General features: G+C 42.2%; 1 protein-coding gene across 1 annotated transcript; it reads right to left on the bottom strand.

The window, feature by feature from the left end:
* Positions 1-12,299: 12,299 nt before the first annotated feature.
* foxd7 (forkhead box D7) lies at positions 12,300-13,681 on the bottom strand. The gene has a single exon (XM_069701067.1). The coding sequence runs from the start codon at positions 13,492-13,494 to the stop codon at positions 12,526-12,528; it is 969 nt and encodes a 322-aa protein (XP_069557168.1). The 5' UTR covers positions 13,495-13,681; the 3' UTR covers positions 12,300-12,525.
* Between the last annotated feature and the right edge of the window lie 11,121 nt (positions 13,682-24,802).

Genomic DNA, 24,802 nt, shown 5'->3' with positions numbered 1-24,802 from the left:
ACATGACCCCCAGAAAATTTCAAACATACACAGTAATTCGCCTCAGACACGCACATATTGCATATCCACACGCACACACGCCGAAACCCATGTCCCGTCTGCAGGGACAGAAACAACAAGGCTGCCATTGACACTGACCCTAACCTCCATCCCATCTCTCCATCCCCCTGGTCCTCATCACCCTCCCACGTTGCCCGGGCCCGGCGCTGGCCAAAGGGCCGAGAATGCGGTTCAGGTGCAGGACTCTGCTGTTTCCAATTAGTGGGGTATAAATTAGCATCACTCTCCCCTGTCCTCTCTCCAAACATTGCTGTCTCTTCATCCCTGTCGACCCTGCACACTTCACTCTGCCTCTGACCTCCCGCCCGTATCACTCCGACACATAAATTCACCTCCTTTATGGCCCTTGTCGACAACCTCTGCACTGCACTAACTCATGCTCAGTGCTGTTAATGTGCAGTGCATTTGGTATAAAACCCTCCATTTTCAGTCAATGAGAGTATAAATCCACCGCCATATATCTGACTGTGAGAGGTATATAACTTCTGGTTTTACTGTACAGTCTGGTTACTGTAACTGACATATTTCACAGGACACGGGGACATGTGCACCCCACATTGCACCAAGGCGTGCACTGATAAGGTTACACTGAGATTCAATTACTGTGAGAGGAAATGTAGCTTTATGCCTCGACCATATTACACAGGGCGTTTGCGAGCGCTTTCTTCCATAGGTCAGTCTGTTAAACCGAGTGTTATTTTTCCAGGGCGGAGAGATCAGCTGCAGTGTAGCCAAGTAGGACCTGAGGTCACCCTGGCACTGAGAGTTCACATCTGTTCAAATAAATCCTCCACTGTGCCATCAGCAGTGAAAACACACACGCATGCACGACCCACAGCACACACGCATGAAAGCAGAGGTAGAATGTGACTGAGTACATCTACTCAAGTACAAAGTTTAGGTATGCAAGTCAAGTTTTATAACTTAAAATCATAAACCACAACTTTTCTTCAGGGAGCTTTGGGTTGTTGTGTTTGAGCATTTCATGCTACTTCATATTTGTAATCCACTAAAATTCGACAGTTGACAGATTTAGTTTCGTCTTACTTTTCATATTAAGATTTTACTCAGAGCACATATACGTTTTTAAAATATGACAATAAATTGGAGCATTCAGACTGAAGGCACTAGTGCACTTACGCAGGAGGCACTTCTGTCGCTGGTCTCACTGAGAAGTGTTTCAAATTAAAATAAAAAAAGAAATTGCAATTATATATTTATAGTTATATATTTATAACTGGATTTTATACACTGAAAAAAATTAACCGTTGGATCACTGAAGAAAAATGAGGTAATTGATTATGCAAAATATTTTATGTTTACTCCTACAAATGCTATCTTGTGAAAAAATGGGTCAAACAGTTAGCTTTGCAATGGCTCGATGCTAAGAATGCTAAAAAAAAAAAAAAATTAAAAAAAAAAGAATAAGTAGTAGATAAACGATTAGAATGGTTAAATAGAAGACATTTATAAAAATTTAAACAGTTAAAAGTTAAATAAAATGAGGAAAAAGCTAAAACTAGTGGACAAATTGTTAAACAAAATAGCTAAAAATCTGTTAAAAGCTGAAGCTCAATGGTGAAAATGCTAAACATTGCAGATGAAATTGAAAGCAACAGTTAGCTAAAAGTAATGGTTAAAAAAAAAAAATCTGTCTACATGCTCAGGGGTTGCTAAATGAAATGGCTTGTGATAAAAATAAAAATAAATAAAAATAATGGTTCGCTAAAAGCTAAAAGTCAGGGAAAGTGGTGATAAAGATCAACTTCGACAAATGGTTGAAATAGTTTGATAAAAGTCATGGATTAATGTCTTCTTCTAAATTAACCAAACTAACCCTGACACAGTTTCAGTCATAAAACTATTTAGATTTAAACCACTGGATTAAAAGTCCAAAAGTATAAAATATTTCACACCACCTCCGCCTGCAGTAACATACAACTCATATACAAATGCATCAGAAGGAATAATCCAATAGCACAATATAACAGTGCTTCTATACATTTGACTTTTGATACTTTTCTTTACATTCTGCTAATAACATTGACGAGTGATATGTTCCATGCAGGACTAATTACCTTGTATCGCTGGTATGCCTTCAGCACACACCCTCTCAGAAAAAGACACACAACCTCGAGAATAAAAAAAAAAAAAGAAAAAAAAAAAGGGAAATAACAAGCAGGCGGCATGATAATATTTCATCATTCGCTTTTTTTTTCTTTTTTTTTCCACATTCCTGACTCTGGCACCTGTCATGTGTGTGGTTTTTCTTTTTTTCTTTTTACAAGCTCAGGCTGCCGTTACAGAGAACACAGCATACAGGAGGGAGGGAGGGAGGGAGGGAAATTTACAGAGCGTGTCCTCTGCAGGCCGCGCACTGTTCACAGCGATCAAATACTCCCAAGGTGTGGAGTCTCTGTGTGTATATAACTCTATATTCCTCTCCACCGCCGCTGCTACCAGCAGCCCCAGCCTTTTACAGAGCCCAGGACCTCGGCATGCCCTCTGAGTTTGGTCTTTATGAGCTCTAGCTCATCCCTTGACTTGTAGAGAAAACAAGAACTGAGCGGGCTTTTATAGGACTCCTGGGGAAAACGCAAAGAAGAAAGAAAATACACGAGCAAAGTTTGTGGCAGTCGGTTTCTGGCTTCTGCTCGGTGAAGGGTGGCAGGAGACTGACTCAGGAGGTTAAAGTATTGGCAGCAGGATTAGACAGAACGTTGCCTCATTTTCTGCAGCCTCTGACCTTCAGCTGCCTGGAAGATGTTAGAAAAATGTTCGAGATGAAGATGAAGAGAAAGAGAGAGCATTCACAGGGAGGGTGTGAACTTTCCCCCACCGACACGAGCTCACTTATGTGATCCCTCCTCCACAGGAGTCCCCAAGATAAACACGGCTGTTCGTTTAACATCTTTCACCTCCTCTCCTGACCTCCTTTTTCACCCTCACGTCCACTCCTCTTTCCCTCTTGAAAACGCTCTCTCCTCCACTCCTCTTTGTTACTTCTTTCTCTCTCTCTCTGTCCAGATGTTTGGCCCGGCAGCGGCAGCGGCAGACGCAGCGAGAACGGGGACCCGGGGCTGAGTGGTGGGGATCTCCAGCGTGGATTGGAATGCTGACCCTCTATCCATCTCCATCAGCGGAGACGCATTTGTTTGACTTGAGATGTGATTGTGTTTTCTCTTCCCCACACCTGCAGCTTCCTCTGAACCCAGCTCCCCCTACCCCGCCCCGTCCTCCTCTGGACTCTCGCTGATCAATTGCTTTAACTTGGAAAAACACTCATCCAGCTGCTACTGCTTTTTCTGCATGTTTTATATTTTCTGTCGGTGTTCCTTCGGGGCCGACCTCAGGAGGAAGAGCTACAGTTGCGCCTCAGACAACGGCCTTTCGACAAGTATTTTAATCCGATGAAGCCATGAAACAAAGCAGGCATGCTCAGTACATCGACAGCTCCTGTCTCCCTCTGCTGTTTGTTGTCACTTCTGCTTTGATTGACTGCTGTAAAATGCAGGCCTTTGGGGGAGTAGCATCGTTATCAGAGGCAGCTCATGTGGGATCTGCATAAAATAATAAACCTCCTCTCTGTTATGATGGCGTTTCTCTTCTAGCGGAGCTGAGCAGGCATTGTGACTTTCAACAAATTGCGGTTTGGTGCAGATCAAACACTCTTCTTGTTTTTGAATTTATCATGGAGCAAACCCACCCTCATTAGTCAATGGCACTCAGCAAGTTGTAGCATCTAATTCTGCGGGGCCGCCCAAACTTATCACCCCTCATTTCAACATGGTGGGCTGCCCTGTTGCTGAAACCCTCTCAAGCTGTTCCAGACATCTGACAACAGCCACATTTATTTATTGACTTCATTTCGCTCACGGGGCAGTCTTTACAGCTCCCTTGAGTGATACAGACTTAATGTAGAACTGTTCATTGCTCGGGAGTGTTTTTTCACTCCTCCTCCTCCACCACCACCACCTCTCTCTCCTTTTAAACTGTTCTTAAGTGTTTAAACACTCGGGTAATGACGTGCTGTTGTGGAAGCGAAAAACCATGTGGGATAAAAAAAGAAAAACATCCATGTGGGCTTTCCCCCCCGAGGAGAGAGTGAACCACCAAGGATGGGATGAGAGTGAGGAAGGCCCTGTTAATCAAAATGAATGAGCACCTCTCAGGGCCCTTGTGTCGACGAGGCCACAGAGGAGCTCTCAGCCGCCTTCACTCCAGGAACATGGAGCTCTGGGTGTAAAGAGAGATCCAGACGCTGTGCTGCACACAGCTCGCAGCAAACCCAGCTCTTACGTCCCCTTTGCTCATCTTTGCAGCATCATGTAGACAGAAGGTCAAAATGCCTGATCATTGAACTGATCATCTTCAAATTATGATTTTGCTTAACCCAGCTAATTGTACAAAAGAGGATACCGTGACTGTATTTTTTTCTTAAAACTGAACTGTCATTATGAAGGGCTTTAATCAAATTTGCATTTAGAGCTTTACCCCTTCAACATTTCAACATGTATTTGTACTTGTACCTATTTCAGCCATTTCCATGACTTTTAGCTTTATGAGCATTTATCCATTTTCAGCTTTTATTTATTCATTTCTTATTTTTATTAGGCTATTTTAACTTCATAACTATTAACATACTTTTGGCTTGGATTGTGGTAATATCAAACACAATTAGTTCATATTTTTTGTCTTAATTTCTCATTTTCAAATTACTTTATTAATACTACTAATTTAGAGAAGTATTATGATAATAATTCCTCAGATTGGCTTCATAAAAACAAATAGCCTATTACGGACTCCAAAAACATATCGACAAAGACGGCCACTGAACTCATTGTGTAGTAAAACACAATAAGGTGTGAGTTGCTTTAATTTGATTATAAATGGCATTCCCCTGGAATAAACAAAGTGGCACATTCATATAGAACAAATCACCATAATGAAATGAGAAGAAAAAACACCACTCTTGTGTCTTTGTGGTAAATATTTAGGCAACCTGCAGATACTGGCTACATTAGCTTAGCATGAAAAAGGGGGGGAAAAAGGGAACAACAAGGGAAAACAGCTTGCCTTGCTTTGTCAGTGGTGACACAATTCTCCCTCCAGCACCTTTAAAGCTCACTGAATATGACATGTGCTGTTTGCTGAATACAAACAAAAGGTTCACAATTGAATTCTGGCAATCTGTTTCCAGTCTTTATGCTAAGCTAGGTTAGCCAGCTGCTGGAGGAAGCTTCATATTTTGTTCATGCATGTAAAAGTAGGCTACTGATCTCCTCATTGAACTGTGAGTGAGAAAGTGAAAACAAATATTTGTCAAAATGTCAAAGTTATCTGAGAAAAGAAAGAAGTGTGAAGCCGAATCCCAAGATCTTTGTGATGTTCCTAACTTCTGCTGTCTTCGCTGAGCAGTAACAAGGTATTGAAAGCGTTACGTATTTTAACCTGCATTCAGCGCAGGTCTGGCTTGAATAAGCTGATCTGCCAAATATAAAAGGTGGACTTAAGTTTATAATTTGCATCTCGGAGAGAAGAACCACAGCTATGGGCTACAGAGCCGTACCATCTGCATTACAATGGGAAAATTCTGACAAAAGTGTTTGTATGCAGTAAATGAAAGTAGACCTGGCACAGAACCTTGAGGCGCTCCATTAAGTAGAGTAAACCAGTTTAAACTGTTCCCATTGACCTTCACACACACAGTCCTACCTGAGAGTTAATCATGAAACCAGAATTGAATTACCCGTAGGAATATCCAGATGTTTTCTCTTTTACAGATGGCATTTTTTGGAGCAGAGTCAGCCGGAAAGAGTTTTATCTCAGTGAATTTGAGACTAGAGAAGCGAAACAAAATTGAAATACGAGTCACCGTATTTTGGTCAAGATAGGGTGATTAGAATATGAGTATATGAGTGTTTGCGCAGGCTAAACATAAATCGCATTAACTTAGAAAAGAAGGACAGACATTATCGCCATCATTTCATTAAAAGAGCCATAATTATTGGTGGCTACGGCTTACATTACCCAACAGTTATTATTGCATTGCAGGCCTCAGACTTTTGGGGCTTATCGTGTTTTTGCTGTTTTTCCTTTTCAACTGATTAAATTTAGCCCCCCCTCCTCTCGCTCTCTCTCTCTCTCTCCTCTCCCTACTGTAGCTCCTACCGCGTTTCACAGAACGCCTTCAACTCAGCAGCTTTTTCAAATTTGGGGCTTGCGACACTCAGCCAAAAGCCGCAAATTACCCCCCTCTAGCAGCAGCGAATTAGGAACAATTTTGTGTTAGCTATAAAAAAAGAGAGAGAGCGAGAGAAGTGAGGGGAAAATATAGCTTACACCAGGGACCACCAACAGAGGCAACATGGGATGAACGGCTCGTTGGCCGACAGTTTGGGTGGCAGGGCGGTGCTAGAAAGCAGCCTCAGTGATCTTCAGAGCAATCAATCCTATCATATCACATCTACATAGTACAGCACAACATCCATTACCAAACACAAAGGCCTGAATTAGTGGATTTATGTTGCTGTTACAGGATGTTTGCAGGCCTATGAATTGGCTTTACAGTTCCCTGAGCACACAGAGACCTGCAGCAGTGATTACAAAAACGCAGGCCTGTCCTCTGACACTGACTGCACCTTATAGCGTTATTCACTGTGGGGACACTGAAGGGGAAAGCACTCATATGAGGTGACAATTCACCGCCTGGAATTTTCATTCTCTCTTTCGTAGAGGGTGGGATTTTTTTTTTTTTTTTTCGCCGACTATGCGGTTGGTCCTTAACGGTACGCATTAATGTAAAAAGGGCCTTTTTCTTGTTTCTTACAAAGCGTGAGGTTTGGCATGCCCACTTAATCTGCTTCCCCTGAGCCAATCCATGTTTTTCCCATTCTGGCACCCTTCTCTACTCCCTTTTAAAATCCATTTCCAAGTTGTAATATGCCACTGCAGACGTTATTGAGGGGGAGAGAGGTAAAGAGCAGACGGGGGGAGAGGGTGAACTGAAAGGCTCTGACGGAGGTTTCCAGCTATTAACTGGCTGGTTTTGAACTGTGCCCGGCTCTTCGTGGCCATGCCTGGTGAGCAAGGCAGACCACTTTGTCTTCCTCAGAGATCAGACGGAACGGCCGGGCCAGGTTGGGGTTGCTGACTCTCATTAGGCCCTACACCGACCGCCAGGCCTCGGACTGTGCAACTGTAATAAGAGCCTGTATGGTTGTAGCCTGACCCTTCTCTGACACATCTCGGCCCAGATGTTAATTATACTTCCTGCTCCCCTTTTGATTAAATGACACAGAGTCTTAAGTCTTTGTTTGTACGGCTAATGGCTCTCATTTAGAGCAATAAGTGGTTTAGGGGCTGCCGCGGGTGACATCACACTCCTGCTGCCTTTGATCTCAGGCCTGTAGAGGGTGAACGGTTCTCCTGGTGGTTTTGGAGGACTTTTACCTGCAGCAGTGCATACCGCACAAGCTGATGCCACTGCAGGCACTTGCTGCTACACTAAAGAAAAAAAACCTAGAGAGGCAACGTAGCTGTGATGCCAAGCACCATGGGCAAGGCGAGGGCATGAGGCCGCCAGCTGCAGAGCAGTAGGGGACCAGGCAGAAGCAAAAAGCAAAGGAGGTCAGGACCAAGTTCCTCTCAGAGAAGTACAGATTGACTTCTTCACAGGCTTTTTGGGGGAACAGATGTGGTTAAAAGGAGAATCTTGAATATAACTGTAGATTTTCTAATGGAGCAGTGCATTCCTCCAGAGCTTGGCTGACAGAAGCGAGCCACAGTCTGAGGGTAAGAGTAGAATATCTGAGAGGTTTAACATAGTTTGGTTTATTTGGAAATTATTAAGACGGTTTTCAAGCTGAGCAAGGAACCTAAACAATTTAAATAAGTCACAGAGATGTTTTTGGTTCACTTCTGCTGCTGTGGCGTCATCATTAGATCATTTGGTTAGTGTGTTTTTTTCTACCTTTTTGATTCTCTATCCTTTTCATCTTAATTGTATTGTCCCCCGCTACCCCCAGCTGTAGATCTCCCCTCTCCCTCTATTTTCTCCCACTCCCTGTGAGCGCGTGGCTGAGGTGTGAGATCATTCTCCTTCTGGGTGGCTTTCCTGCTATATGTCACTGTCATCTGTTGGCACTGAGGCTTGAGGGGGGGTCCCTTTTCCAAAAACACACTCCGTTTCACCACCCTGAGCATAATAAATTCTTGGGCACGAGACTGGAGAGGGGTGTACCAACGGAGCAGTGTGTTTTACTGGGCTTGGCAGGGTAACACATAGGCCGGTGAGAGAGAGACACACAGAGAGAGAGAGAGAGAGGGGAGGAGGAGAAGGAGAAGGAGGGGGGCAGCAAAAGAAGGGTGGAAGATTTATAATTGAATAACTCCCCGAAGCAGGGCAGCGGGGATTGGCCCTGCCAGGAAAAGCAAACGGCGAGGAGCGAGTGAGGCCTGTGGAAGTCAGCCATTAAAGTGAGAGGAGAGAAAACCTCAGCTGTGATCTGCCTCAGCAGGAAGGTGTGAGATTTACTAATGATAACTGAAAAACCACAACACCTAAAGCCTTTCTGCTCAACAAGCTCGGATTCCGGGGCTCCACAACCCACCTCGAAAAAAGCAGACACAGACACAGTCACAGGGTTTTGTAAACATGGCTATAAGGTGAAGGTAACCCAATATTATGTTAGTACTTTACTGACCTAAATTGGGTTTTAATGCATATTCACACACACACACACACACACACAAAAGGGTCCCAACACCCAGGGGTAACCAGAGAAGGGTTTGTTTTGATCATGTGACCACCAGTAATATTAAAAATAGCCCTACCACTGGCTGAACATGTTGCTGCCAGGTCAAATGAAACTAGTATGGTCCACACTGGGCGATTCTTAACTCCTGATTTGTAGGAATCACCAAAACTTTTAATAAAAACAGAAACTTATGAGACAGGAAAAATATTTTAGGGAAATCAATTTCAAATTATGCATTTCAAACAATTCAGTTGCGATGCCTTCCCTGTCCGGGCTGAACCCACAGGGATTGTCCCAGAATGCACCACTTTGCTGTGGAAGCAGTAGGAGTGAAGGCAGCGAGGCGGGGTGCTCCACGAAGGAGTTTATCTTGCCTGTTTGGCTTGGCGTTTGGAAGTGGAGAATGAAAAGCATGGCACAGCAGCCACTGTTCGGCATGAATGGAGTTCTGACCGAATCGACTCACTTTTCCCAGAGAAACAACCTCCACATCAGAGAGGTCGATAGGAGCTGGGACACACTCACAAGTGATCATCCACATGGAGCTGAGCAGAAACACTGCATGGCATGCACCACTGACACGATGTCACATAAATGTGTATTCATCACAGCCACTTATGTGATGAATCATCTTAATGTGACACTGATTCCAGTTGTGACATATTCAGTGTGAAACCCAATCCCCCTGTTTAAAACTCTGAATGGCTCACATTCAACTTTAAAAGTTAACCCACAGAAAAAAGTATGGATTGAGAACAGGAAAATCTTGCTGCTAATGATTCAAAATGAGCTTTTCACTTGTACTACAAGTGAAGATTTAATAAACCGTGTCACACTTAATGACGCACAAAGGAAAAAAAGAAAGTAAAAAGACTTTTAAGCGGTGTACTGGCAACTTTTACCTCCGTCAGGATGGAAAACTGATGTGCAGCCATACACGCACGCACACACGCGCACGCGCACGCACACACACACACACACACACACACACACACACACACACACACACACACACACACACACACACACACACAAGCCTAGAGTGTCTGAGTTGCTTATTTTATCAGGTGCACTGGCTACTCCCCCCCTTCTTATCCCCCCCCCCATCCCCCATCCCCCTAAAACGGCCGTGACTCTCCTCCCTGGCTGCCAATCAGTCTCTGCGACAGTGTTTGTCTGCATCTCTTGGCTCCCCACCAGCAGAACAAGCACATAATGATAAAAAGATGTATTCTTCTGCTGGATTATTAACATTGTTGTGCTATAGTCATACTTAACCATAACATATCCAGCACATGTGTGATTGTATATACTACATCATATACTACATACTACATCATGACTTATTGACTTGTATGACACATTCAAGTGCATATGCGCTGTTCCCTCTTTTCATTACAAACTAGTATACAACTTCAGTTTGGACTAAAAAAGGATAAATGGAAGCTAAATGATAAAATATATGTTTAAGTATGTATTTGGGTTTCCAATCAGATAAGTTCTAATAGTAGAAGTGCTGCGGTGTATGATATGAATCTAGTCTTGGATTAGTTTAACCACAGCTCTCGCCGCACTGTTTAAGATTAGCAGAACAAATATTAGACATTTGGTTTTGAGAAAATAAGAAAAAAAAAAAAAACCTCAGTATATATTGAATTAAATCTGAGCCTCCAGAAATGGGTGAGTCTGTAAAATGTCCTGAGAGGAGTGAAAGAAAGAGGGGAAGAGACTCAACGAAAGTGGGTGCTCTATCAGGAGAGGGCAGCTTCGCAGCTCACCATCAGGTAACAATCTTTTTATTTGTTTCAGTCCCTCAGTGGGTGCCAAAGTCTGCTGGAGGACTACACGTGCAGTGTGATCCATCAGCCCCGTCCAAGAGCTGCAGTGTGGTAATCCATCTGAACCAGACTCAGAATAGAATTAAATAAATACTTCCATGCTCTGAAACCTAGAATTATTTTACTACTGTCAGTCTTCCTATAAAGCAGCGCTCTGTGGACTTAAATGAACAAGAAAGGAAAAATAAATCATCTATTCTAAATTAGCAGCGGGGAGAAATGAACAGGAAGATTTTTGGATAATCACATATTTACTGATTTGTTCTGTTTGTTTGTGCAGGTTGAATGTCTGCCTCAGCACAAAGATTTAACTTATTTATTTTAGGTCTAAATTATGATTGATTTAATCAAGTTTTAAATATCAGATAATAGAATCCAACTTGACATTGAAAAAATTATTTGAATTTTTTTTTTTAAATAAATAAGAATTGGCCATTTCTGAACAACAGAAATCTATATGTGGGATATTATAAATGTGTTGGAGTATTTCTTTAAAAGAAATATATTTACAACAAAACCATTTTTTTAAAGGCAGTTATATATTATCTACTATATTTTATTTCAATTACATAAAGTTACTTCTCCTAAATTCATTATGGATCATTTAAAATGTTTTATTTCTCCCAAATAAGACAACAAAAACATAATTACAAAACAGCAGTCAACCACATTATTTTTGACTTAGTAATTTTCTCTATAATAACATAAATTAGGAGATGTTTTAAAAGGCTCCTCTGTGGGCGCTTTTGGGAGGTAAATGACCATAAAGCGGGCGAATTATTATTTGATATGAAAATGTGTTGTACATATTTTGTCGCGGGAACGTGTGTGTGTGTGTGTGTGTGTGTGTGTGTGTGTGTGTGTGTGTGTGTGTGTGTGTGTGTGTGTGTGTGTGTGTGTGTGTGTGCGCGCGCGGGTGAGAGTGGGGGGGTGGGGTGGGCTGCAAAATAAGGCAATTATAGGCATGTATACCACACCCACCCACCCACACACTCATATCTCGTATGTCTATGGATTTATAGCTAAACGACCCCTTAACGACTGACATAATTATATCATGAATTAATATATGCTTTAATATTGCAGAGTCCACAATGACTCTGAACTTGACGCACAGGATTTCCTCCATATGTCACTTAAAAATGATTAAATCTATTTAGAGAAACTTTTTGCAGCTTTTTAAAAAAAAAAATTATTTGTTTTGTTTTGTTTTAGCACTCTCAACTAACAAAATATCTTAATGGCTCATAATTAGAAAATCGCTTTTTCAGGAGTGTAACCTTTGCTTTTATTTGATCAATTATTTAACGCATCTTTTCAGAGTGAGAGCAAGTTCTGGGCCTATGAGAAAATGTATTCTTCACCCTTGCTGTTTTAAATTAATTTACTTTGGTTGTTTCTTTTCATTATTTATCAAACCGTTACAAGGTTGTCCTTGTAACAAATTAAAGGCTAATAATAACTCAGCACAGACCTGTTTAAAAATAAAGAGTAAGTTAACACCAGACAAAAACGACTGCCTGTAGCTTTAAACCTAAATTATGTGTTTTCTAGATCATTCATACGATCAATTAAAAGCTTAATCTGTGCAAAATACAATTTAACGCAAGGTTTAAATATTCAACTTTATTTCTTTCCAGGAAAAAGTAAAGGAAACTCGTCATTTAAATATTTAAACAAAAGATAATTGATAAATCAAATAACAGAGGCGCCTGCTGAAAGATCTTGTTGCCATAAGGAGAAAGAGTTTCTGAAATATCTACAACATTCCTTTAAAACAGATCCGTCCGTTTTCCACTGCTGGACAAACTAAACGTCTCCGTTACCTGAGAAAAAAAAAAACGAGTTCAAAGTCCGGTTTGATGTGATTATTCATTGTTTATGTTGATGTGTTTGGCCAGGTCCCCGGTGCCACGCTGAGTCTGTAGTTTCTGGTACTCCTGGTGTAAACTAAGGAAGTGCGGAGACGCAGCCGGGTGGAAGAGCGCAGGGGAGGCGTAGGCAGCCGTGGAGGTCAGAGGAGAGGCGTAAGCCGTGCAGTGGGCCGGGGAGAAGGCGTCGATGCCGGGCTGCGACTGAAGGAAAGCCTTCGCTGTGAGGGCGCTGCGGGAAAAGAAGCTGGAGAGAGCCGGCAGGATGCTGCTGACAGGTGGGATGGTGGCGGGGCCGCACGGCGAGGGCGCGTGGTGATGGAGGTAGGGGTAAATCTCCAGACTGGGCAGCTGCAGAGCCGCCGTGCCGAGCCCGTAGGCGCCGTGCGGGAAGCCATGAAGTCCGCTGGGCTCCAGGTGCTGCTCTTTGAGCGGGTCGAAGCGAAAATGTTGCCGCTTGAAGCGCTTCCTCCGTCGCAGGAAACTCCCGTTCTCAAACATGTCGGAGGAGTTGGGGTCCAGCGTCCAGTAGTTGCCCTTCCCGGGGTTTCCGGGCTCTCTGGGCATCTTTATAAAGCAGTCATTAAGCGACAGATTGTGTCTGATAGAGTTCTGCCAGGCGGGGAATTTCTCCCGGTAATAAACGAAGCGATTGCTGATGAAGTCACATATCTCGCTGAGGGTGAGACGTTTCTTTGGACTCTGCAGTATGGCCATCGTGATCAGAGCTATGTATGAGTATGGCGGCTTCACTGACGTGGGACCTTTGGTTTTAGCTGGAGGGCACCCCGGTGCAGGACTGTAGGTGTCCCGATCTTTACTCTGGCTACTGGAAGTCTCCGTGCTGCGGTCCTGCTCGCTCCGCGACTCATCCAAAGGTAAGAGCTGCTCCTCTCCGCTGTCTTTGAGTCCTTCCCCCACTACGTCGATAACAATATCCTCCATGATTTCCAAACCTAATGTCATAGTAGATGTCCGCTGGTAAAGCCAACACCACCTGGAAACAGGTGGGAGAGTGACAGCTCTTCTCTTAAATGCGATGAACAGACCTTTACGCACGACACATTTCCATTCACAAAAAAGTAAAAACCCGAGCGAAGTCCCACCTCTCAAAAAACAGATTCTCCAAACCGCAAAGCATCAGCGCGGATATCCTTTATTCTGCTGCTTGAGAGCGCAAAGAGTGACCAGCGAGTGATTGTGCGTAAAGCGTAAAAGTGTGTTCGTCCTCGGAGATGTCCAACATCATCTGTGATCTCGGTTGCTTTCCTGCGGCTCGGGTGGATGTGATGTCACGTCGAGGCACGAGGAGATCATCCTGACCAATGAAATCGACGCAAAGGGTAGCAGCTCAAGAAGGCCTATACCAGCCACCCAGTGCACTCTCATCATCAGCACATCAGTGCCAAGTCGACGGGACATTAGATCCACCGAGGAAACCAGAGGAAGACTAATGGAGAGGGATAAACGGGTTTCAAAGTATATTTAAAAGTGCGTCACATTTTTTTTTAACAATATGAATAAAATAAGTGGCAAGAGGTTGGTCTACGTCACAAAAATTTCATAATTATCTGGAAAAATGCGCTCCACGACTTCTGTAGGCTCTTCTTTGACTACTTATCAATAATATTTTTGTTTTCCAAAAATGTGTGATGTTTTCTGATCGATGCCCCTTGAAACAAACTTAAAGGCATCCTGTAAAAAAATCCTGAAAATCCAAACCATTTTTTTTTTGTATTTCTTTTTTTCCGTTCTATATCAAAGCAGGAGAGTGGAAATATCTCTCTATCGCCCAAGAGAACAGGGTTCCAATTTACATGCGCAGCGATGAAGGAAAATAATCATGAATTCAAAAGAAATGACACTTTTTGATTTTCTGTGTTGTGATGTGCTGACTAACGCGTTGGTGACATCAGATCATTCTGAATTTAAAGAGTGAGGGGGGGAAATACCCGAACACTTCTCGACATGAGGCAGGGCCTTCAACCTTAATCCCCCTCGAAGGCTCCTGCAGCCGCACTTTACGCGCACACTTTACTCACAATTACACGTTTGTAGACGAACAGGAAGATAAAACTGCAGTGACCCATGTTTTGCTGCTGTGAAAATAAAAATGTGTCTCCTGCACGAAGGAGTCACTGAATAACCTGACAAAAGGACTGTGCGTCTTTTATTAAATTTACATTCACTCTTCCGTTTTTCTGAGACATATTGATAAATATCCCCATGTGTGAAATGGAGAAAGAAATAATATTTGATCTGCAGTCTGAGATAACCTGAGAATTCTGCGGCAGAAACTTTACCCCCTCTGTTCTCCATTTGAGTCCAAACCTATCAAAGTGCTTCAGAGCCCCGTCAGATTATCTACTTTAATAATGGGCAACTGAAGGCAGAGTGGTAATATTGGGATGAAAGTAATGGATTTACACTTGCTCAGACATTAAAGAGAAGTGAGGAGAGGAGGGCGCTTTTGGTATTGTTGGGAGGCCTCTGGTTGTTTGTGTTTAATGATGGACCCCTTTGTTGGGGATTCCCACATTTCCTGCCTCTAATCGTATTGATACCTCAGGGCAGAGGGGGACTGGGTCCGGACTGGGTGGGCTGTACGGTACCAGCAAAGCTGCAGATGATTTCCCAAATTCATCACGCATGTCTTCAGATTGGAAACAGGCCCGCGCGCGTTGTGTGGCTTCAATAAGGCGAGAGCAGGAGCGTCAAATCACTGCACAAACGGAAGGTATGGGACTGAAGCTCCACGGGTCCCACACTTGGACGGGTTGGAGTCATTTTTTGTTGGGGACCGATGACATTTTCAGACGCACCAAAGTCTCCCGCTCATGCAGCTGCTGAGCATTTCCCCATTTTCAATTATCAATTTTGGCCTCCAGATTTTATTTCTGGTAATTTTCTAAAGAACCCATGCATCATAAAAGGCAACATTAAATTTGGGGCCCCACTTCGTGATGCTTTTCTTCTTTTCTTTAAAAAAAAAAAAAAAAAAAAAAAAGAAAGAGCAAAATATGGAAACGTTCAAATCCAAAAGGCCTGTCTTTTAAATCCAGAAGACATATTACGCACACATTTTAACAATAACAAATCTGCTATCTAACACAAACGTCCATTGTAGAGATCTTATTTGTGGAAGAGCCAACAGCCACCAAGGACTCGGTGTAATAACATCATTTGGCAGGAACTGAGCCGGCCTGGGGGATCTCACTGGATCACTGTGGATAAATGAACACTACATACGTTCAGGTCAGAAACAAGGTTAGATGGAGCTGTTCCAGGCTACTTCAGTTAAATGTTTTCTTATCTCAGTGAAAATTTCGCATGATTCAGTGAGAGATTGATAAAAAAAAAAATAACAAAAATAAAAACGAGCGTGTTTTTCATTGGGAGAGCTTGAAACTGCTTCAAAGAGCTGAGGTTGTTTTCGCACAATGCCCCCCCCCCCCACACACACACACACACACACACACCCCCTCGCTCATCTTGATTCCCTTAAAATTTTGGCATGGCAGACATTATTATTAATATAACGTGTAATTTAAGGTATCATGAATCATGCAGTAACTCAATGAAACAAAGGCAGACGACGCGGCGGTGCTGAGCCAAACGCACATCTGAAACACACCGTTCAGGGGAGAGTACGTGTGTAAATTTCACGAGCTGAACTGGTCATTAACACAGTATTTATGGGCTGACAAACGGCAACATAACGCGCAACATAATGCAACCTGTTCTCCGCATCTTCTCATCTCACGGTGCCTATATGTTTCTTACTACTTCACTCAGTCATTATTATGTTGCCTGTGTCTATTTATGAGGAATGAAGTTCTATCAATCACTGGACAGGGGCACGCTGACGTGGCGCCACCTTGTGGTGTAAAAAGGAAACGCGTCTGTTATATTTCAACACATTAAGGAATTATAGAAAGAACTGTTTGCAAGTTAACTTTGTGTAAATATGCAAGTTTTTCGAATAAAACTTTTCAGACCACTTTAGAACTTATGAACATGAGTAGTTTTGACCTGAATTAATGACATTCTGGGATTCAATCAATTAAGTTTTAAAGAGAAATAAATTGTATATTAATAGATGTTATTGTTGTATCATTGTTTGAGAGGTGACCAAACTCAAGACAAGAGGAGTCGTTTTTTTGTCGTTTAAAGAAAATATCCATGAGGGGCAATTGCTGCATGTCTTTTATACATGTTAAATGATGTCGTGGTTACTTATCTTCATTAACAATGAAAAGATTAGTATTGATATCAATCTTTATCCATGTACATTAATAATTTAAAGCTATGTAAAAGTCTGAGACTGACTTTTATATTTAAATGAACAGCTATTACATTCAAGCCCAGCCAGGTAAATCTCTTTGTATTTTACAGTATACAGAGTTTTTAAATCAGGTGTCTGGTGAGACATTTCTTCTCTGGCCAGATGAAGATAAACTGAATGAGACTAAGCTGTCTAACTTCTGGTCAAGCTTGATGCTAACTTAAATGGGGATCAAATAATTCAATAGTGCGGCTCTTCTAGACTTTCCAAAAGTCATCGGACCTAATGGAACAAATTCTGATAGTGAGGTCACTTCTGTCACTCAAAATAATTCATCCACAGCTGCTCTAAAGGACTGAGTGAGCTTCAGCGGAGCCCCAAAGGTGTTTGTAATTAATCTCACTGACAGAAGGGGGAGACAAATGTTAAACACTGCTGGTGTAATATACTGGGACCGGCCTCACATTACATTATTACATTACATTTCATTTAGCTGACGCTTTTATCCAAAGCGACTTACAATAAGTGCATTTCAACCATGAGGGTACAAAACCCAGAACAACAGGAATCAAGAAAATACAATTTCTTCAAGAAAGCCAAACATTGAAGACTTAAAATGAGTAAAAATGCAATTTACAACATATGTGATTATAATATACTTTTCTCCTTGTAGTATTTTGTCTAGGGACTATGGGTAAAAATAGCCTTTTACAGCTTGTTTTTTTTTTTTAGACGCACAGATTATATTTGAAAAAACTTTAAACCAAAGTGGACTTTAAGGATGACTATGAGAGTTTATTGTAGCATTAATAACTGAATGGTGGTGATTAGTTGACTGACTGCTTATGAATGTAATCAATAACCTATACACAGTCTTTTATTGTTGAGGTGGGTCCATTCTATTTAGATGCGCAAATTTCATTGTCCAGGTATTGAGCACATGGGCTCACAGTCATGGCTGTGCCAAAATGACTGCTTTTATAAGTAAACCTGATGAAGACACACCAGGATCCAGGTTTGCCTCTAACCAACAAACATATTCTATATTTTGTTGTCTGTAACTTCACAGTTAGGATCTGTAAAGCAGAAGTACACGGTCCTGCAGCACTTTGTGATATTTGCAACACATCAGGAAAACACGGGGCAAGATCAAATCATATTATATGATACATGAGTCCAGTTCAACACGTAAACATCTTGATATGCTGAATAATGAGCTGATAAATCTGGCTAAAAGAAGTGACATTAAATTGTTGGAGATTTTATAAAGAAAGAGAAACGTATTTCCTATGTAAAGCTACAAAATAATGACAGTAGGATGATGATTACACAATTATGTTTGGCCGGTTGAGGATGCAAGTGGAACATGATGAATAATTATGATGATGATTGTCTGATAAGAGCTAAACTAAACACTGTCCAGCCTCTGGGGAATGTTGGGTATCAGTGACAGTTCCAGTAGGGGGCGCTCTTGCACCAGTAATGCTTCTCAGGTTTCCAAAGAAACTTTCAATATATATTTCAAAGCTTTTGAAACTGGGTTGACTCAAAAACACACACACACACACACACACACACACACACACACACACACACACACACACACACACACACACACACACACACACACACACACACACTTCTTTACCTGGTGTGTGATCTCTCCCAGACATCACAGTGCTGTCAAATGAAGTGGATGCCATGTAAGACATGCTGCACTTTGGTTAAAGTGTCGGAATGCATCAGCGCTCTGCTGACTTAACTGAACATTTTTCTGTTCGCCTTCACTCAGAAAACTCTTCGTGAGGCCAAATGCCTGTGGAACGCAGGGCTGAAATTTCCAGCATTCTTTTTTTTATTGGGAGTGACAGCAGCGGTTTGTCTGCAGTGTCGTGTTCGCCCGGAGCTGCTGTGAGAAGAGAGCTGAGGATGGAAGGAATGCAGATGTTGCGTTTGGAGCTCAGCATGCACCATGTTGACTGATCGTCAGGGGTCAGAGCGCCGGCTGGAGTAACAAGCAAGCTATTAGGTCGTAATGAGAATTCGCAGGGGGGCGTTCGCTGGGTGTCTCCTGCCTGCCTGGCTGCCCTCGCGGCCCCTAGTGGCTGATGGAGAGAGATAAACTGGCACAGTTTTACACCGACTACAGATGTACGTACGACACATTAGGGCTCTGGTCCAACTTTTTCACTTCCTGGTTTCTGCCTCTTGCAGCCTCACAGGGGATACTAATCTTCCACTGTCATCATGCTGACTGGCATTGCTTTGACAGCATGTTACAGCTTGTGTGAAAGGGACAGAGTAGCATTTCACAGGAAAATGCATGTGGTATGAGGAGAGTTTGTTTGGACAAAAACCTCCCGAGAAAGGGAACAAAAAAGATGAGATCAGAGCTGCAGGGGTCGCTGACGTAAGAGGACAGATGGTGGTGAGTTTGGGCAACGAAACGCCAGAATGGAGTGTATAAAAACACCAAACAGTGCTGCAGCCACACACTTTCTTTCATGAGGCTTTCAAAAGTTATGATGTATGAAATGTAAGAGGTCAGTGGGAACGGACCACCTGGTTTTGGTAATCCATGGAAAAACATAAGCATGAGATGGTTTGCTTGGAGTCCAACAAACTTCTCCATTTACTCACTGGGCACAACTTTCCAAACAGCTGCGAGAAAGAAAAGAAAATAGAAACCTACGAATGCTTTCATCGGTGCTCTGAATTCTGTCTCGTCATAGGGAAGTACAACATTTGTCAGAGCTGTTGCTGTGACATTAAAGCAAGTGGTTCAGTCACATGCACCGACCCCGCTGCTCTGTCGTGAGGGGAGAGGGCCTGCACGGCAACTGGTCCCTGGGCACCCCGGGGTCACGACCTCTGGGGGCCCGGGTGTGTATTTACAGGTCAGGCTGCTACATTGAGGGCCTCGTGTGCCTCCCAACAGAGGCCACTTCACAGTCCAATAATAGCAACAAGCTGTTTTACATCAACCAAAAGGAGACATTTTAATCATAATCATGTCTCTAACTACTTAGTGTACATGTACACCGACTAATGTGTGGGCAGCAGGTTTATGTTGCAGGATAAGCCATGCAGGCACACTATCAGACAAAAACCAAAGAGGCCGACTGATCCCTACACCCTCAGCTGTGACGCCAACACATTCCAGGGGTGATTCCCAGAGGACAAGTACAACGCTGATGGATACATTCCTCCTCTGGCATCCCATCAGCAAACCCTCCTCATCTCTGTCAGCTTCCACATGTTCAGCTGGCCCGTGACCTTTCTGACATCTTTGGATGGCAGCCGTACAGCCACGAAAACACAGGTGCCAAGTGGATGGATGGACACACAGGATAGTTTACATTTGTTTCATCTGTGGTTCAAGTTGTGTCCACTCTACTGGTTTTTCACAGCTAATGTCTTGAGCATGTATTTTTGTTGGAATGAGACTGTTTGCTCTGGAAATGCGTCAGAGGCACATAGTGATGGATTACAGTTTTTCACCCCACTCTCTGGTAAATTCATGCAAATCTACAAGTACAGTTGTGCACCGAAGCATCTTCCATGGCAGGAGCTGCGCATTACATGCACGATGTAAAATGTACGTCATGCAGACTGGCCCACATTGCTCGGGGTCTGCTGTTGAGCCTAATGGCAGCTTGCTGAAAGACTAATGTAAGTATAACTGTAGTGAGTTCTCACAGAGGGGAAACAGCTCCTTTGGAAGATTTCCTCACTGTGATTCAAAAGCAGAGGCTTCAGATTACTGTAAAGTCACATTGGTTTAAACATAAAACACATAATAGCAGCGTCGCAAAGCTCTGCTGTAATTAATGTATAATTTGTATGTATGTGTAATTTATCACTAAGCTGCTACTTTGCCTGTCAAACTTAATATTCTTACACAGCACATGTGTATTCATGTTAACGGGCAGATTTTGGTTCTTTAGTCAATATATTTTAGCAGCTTGTGCTTTGGTTTTAGTTGTGAATGTTCAAAGTTTGTGTCTCCTATTGGTTGTGTTGTCTGTAGATGTCATGTCAAAGTAATTTCCTGTAAGGATCATTAAAGTAAGTAAGTAATAAAGAAAGTAATTTAAGTAAATTAGTAAATAAGTAAATGAATAAGCAAATAAGTTAGTAAAAAGGTAAATAAAGTATTTATCTCTGTCTGGATTTACCATAAAAAAAAACTGAGCAATGGGTCCTCGTGTTCAGCGAGTAAGTTAGTCCTATTATTAGTATGATAGGCAAAAATATATGATCAGACTGTCGACCCTGTGTTGCTGTTAAGCTCACAGCCTACTTACGTAAGTGACACAGAGTAATGCTGAGGAAGGCTGTACTACAGTACTGTTCTCTTTCATAAATACATGTAGATACCAACTTACAAAAATATCAATAATTGGGATGTAAATCTATTTAGCTGGACATGCTAACGTTTGCAGGTCATTTTAGTGTTTTAGACAAACACTTTAATACATTCCTTACTCTTTGGCTCTTGTATTTTAGGGATTTGGAGAATCTGACTTATTATCTACTTATTTTGTTTTTCCAGCCCCACTAACACCAAAGCATGCAGTGCTCTTTAAATAGCGTGTGAACTTTTACCACAGGTAAGCATGTGTTTGCCAACAAATCATTTAATGGGAGCCTACAGGGTGTCACAGTGCAGATGATCCGTGATGGTGGGTATGTGTGCTGACGGAGCCACAGGATGAGTGTGCAGTGTATGGGAAATCCAGGTCACCTGCCCACTCATCCCCCTACACACACCCGATGTGTTCACCCATTGCAACACACACATGCATTTTGCACAGATTGCTGCCATGGGAATTGTAGGACCTCTCAACTTGACCCCCAAAAAAAGCTACAAAATAAATATTTTCTTTGATGTCTATTCAGCAAATATGACTGAAGCCAGTGGGTGTGTCCACCCGTCATTCTGACTGTTCTCAAGTAACTGTAACAAAGGACAAACCGGTTGTGACAAGCCCTGCATGTTATATCATTTACAGGATACTGCAGAAACATTTCCAACTGTCTTCAGCTGGAGAGAAAACGATTTTTGATCAGCCGTGACAGCTTATTGACTGAAGGCTTTAGAGTTGGAATGGCTTTCATTTTGTGTGTGTGTGGGAAAAATGGTGAACTTGGTTATAAAAAACAACAACAAAAAAAACATATGACAATTATGAAGAATGCATTTCCAAAGGCTCAGATGTCCAAACTTATTGTTACATGTCCAAGAAGATGATGAGCCAAGAAAAACAGAAATGAAACACAGGAATATTTATCTTTCGTGTCTCTGCCTTCAGAGCTGTGGAACAGTCAAACCGATTTCTGCTTTTTTAAGGATAAAATCCTTATTGCTGTTGGCTTTACTGGACAGCTTCACTCTAGAGTAGGGACGCATTCTCATTTTGGGGACATGTAATGACAGACAAAGTCAAACCTATGCTATCAATGGACATATTGGTTTGGTGAAAAGGTAACGTTTATAATAATTGATTTGTTCAGTTTAAAAAAAATCCTGCTAGTCATCAGGTTATTTATGGCGTTATTAATGCCAGCTAAATTACAAAGTTGACATGAACCTGAAAATATAGAAACATTTATATATGAAGAGTTTCCAGCCACAGCACAGCAGTACTTTGTGCTAAACGTTAACATCCAGATGCTAACATGCTTACAATGACAATGCTAACACAGGTAAGAGGGGTTTTTTTTTTTTTTTTTTTTACCATATTAATCATCTTATTTCTAAGGAGGGCAAAGAAGATCAATCTGTCAGGCCACCACTTTGATCCAGATGGAAAAATATAAACAAATATTAGATTGATCACTATGAAATTCTGTACACGTTCATGATCACGAAAGGATAAATGCTACGGGCTGTTGATCCCTTGACTTCTCTTGTGCTACTAGCAGTTCAAAGTTTTCACAGTGAAATATCTCAACATCCATCATCATGGATGGATTAGCAAAAAAATGTTATCAAAAATATTCCTGACTACCCGATAAATCATTCTTCTGCCAGTTGTGACTCTTAATGGCTGATCTGGTTCATATTGTGAGAACATCATTTGAATCTCTCCCCGACTTTGATTTACAACTAAATACCTGCAGCCAGTTTCCCCAGCCAGTATTTATTTATTTATTGCAGCGCTGTGCTGTTTGTTTTAGATCGCATTACATGTACTCGGCTGCCATCATGTTCACCTGTGTATCAGATTCTATTTTTATGATGATGAAAGTGTAGTTGCAATGACACAAAAACAGATTTTAAATCACGTAATCCCATTTTAACACTTCTGTGGAGATTAGGTCCTCAATAAAGAGACTGAATTTTGAATGTATATTTTGTAAAAGAAAACCAAAACTATCTCTCAATAGCTGCTGAAATCTTCGAAGCTTGATGCTGCATACTAACCTGGAAGGAGATGGAAGCTTTTAATTCAGATGAGTGAAGGTATTTTATCGTCCTTTCTGGTTTTACTTACGTGTGCATGTGTCTGGTTTGCCCCTTTAATCCCTTTAGTGAGGGGATTGAGTGTCGGCCCGAACACCTCCTTCACCCAGTACCACAGCACGTGTTCACAACACAATGAAGACATTGAGCAGAGGGATCATCCCCCTGCACCCCCGGTACCCATAAATGCTCCCTGTGGTTCACCGGAGAATTCCTGCCAACAGTCTGGCCTTCACTCCGGTCTGATCTGATCATTTTTTAAATACTGTCACACTCATGTACACACAGCCGCTCACCAACACTGGACTCATTTTACCGTTGACTTCATGAAATGAACATGTTAACAGTCGAACCAAATGTTGACAATAAAGATGTCAGACAGGACCCGAGCTGAAATAAATCATCTTAAAGGAGATGATGAATCGCACAATGTGTGAAGCTGTTCAAGAGGTCATGAACTCAGGTGGATTTCACCAAGCAGCTATCAGCTGTGCCTGCAGAGAGTCGCACATCAATCCAAGCTATGCTGTTCAAACAGAACCAGCACAGTTTTTTTCTGTTCTTGGGATACACACCGTCTTAAAACCACACACCAACACATGTGGCCACACACTCATTCACCACTAAAGTAAATTTGCGCTTTTAGCTTCTTGCCCTTTTTGTGCTTGGCAGCAAAGCCTCAATCACACGATACCAAAATCCCGCACACGTCGCATCAGCTATATGGGATCTACATCTTTTCTACCGAATTCTTTCTTTTGTGCAACTCGAGCTTTGTGAAAAGCCGGGTCTTTTTTTTCCATCTTTTTAAGCTCCTGACTTTATGAAAAGAGTCATGTGAAATGGAAGTAAAACAGACTACAAGTTCAAATAAAACAAATCTGTTTGATGTCTAAGTGGCTATAAATCACTCCTGTCAATGCAAAATATTTTTTTAACCACAGTTCAGTGACATGGAAGAGATGTTTTCAAACTCAGTGGTCTATTTAAAGGTCCGTGCTCTGTCTTTCCTCACGTTCAAGGATGTGTTGTTAAAATGGTATAAATTCAGCCACTGAGGTTTTCAAGAATGTTTGTGTCTGTGCGTCTATGAAGGGCGATCAAAACCTTCTGAGACTGCTCCCGTCGTGCAGCACAGTGACATGTATGGAACCCAGCAAACACGCAACATCAGGGAGACGTTCAGATCAAGTCTGTATAACGTCGGTCGGTCCAGACCCACTTTTGTACATCGGAGGGTACAAGACAAGACGGGTTTAGTATCTGAACGTCTGAGTAGGACCATGTTTGGACGTCCACCAGATGTCCAAGATGGGTTCACTATAAAGGCTGTATATAAAAGTGGACGTAGCTTCTGGGTCTGAACAATGAGGCCAATGCGGAAATGCCTTAAACTGCAATACAACCGAGTGCCACTAGAGGTTGCCTCCAAAACAAAAACCTCGTAGACTCTCATTCAACTTGTCTCATTATATACATAGTCAATCTTTTTTTTTTCACCAGTCATTTTGGTGTTGCTA

This window comes from Brachyistius frenatus, unplaced genomic scaffold (genome assembly GCF_029030835.1).
Source record: "Brachyistius frenatus isolate BFR_SWC_R1_liver_20210118 unplaced genomic scaffold, ASM2903083v1 Contig_36, whole genome shotgun sequence".
NCBI lineage: Eukaryota > Metazoa > Chordata > Actinopteri > Embiotocidae > Brachyistius > Brachyistius frenatus.
This window is presented reverse-complemented; position numbering and strand designations above follow the sequence as displayed.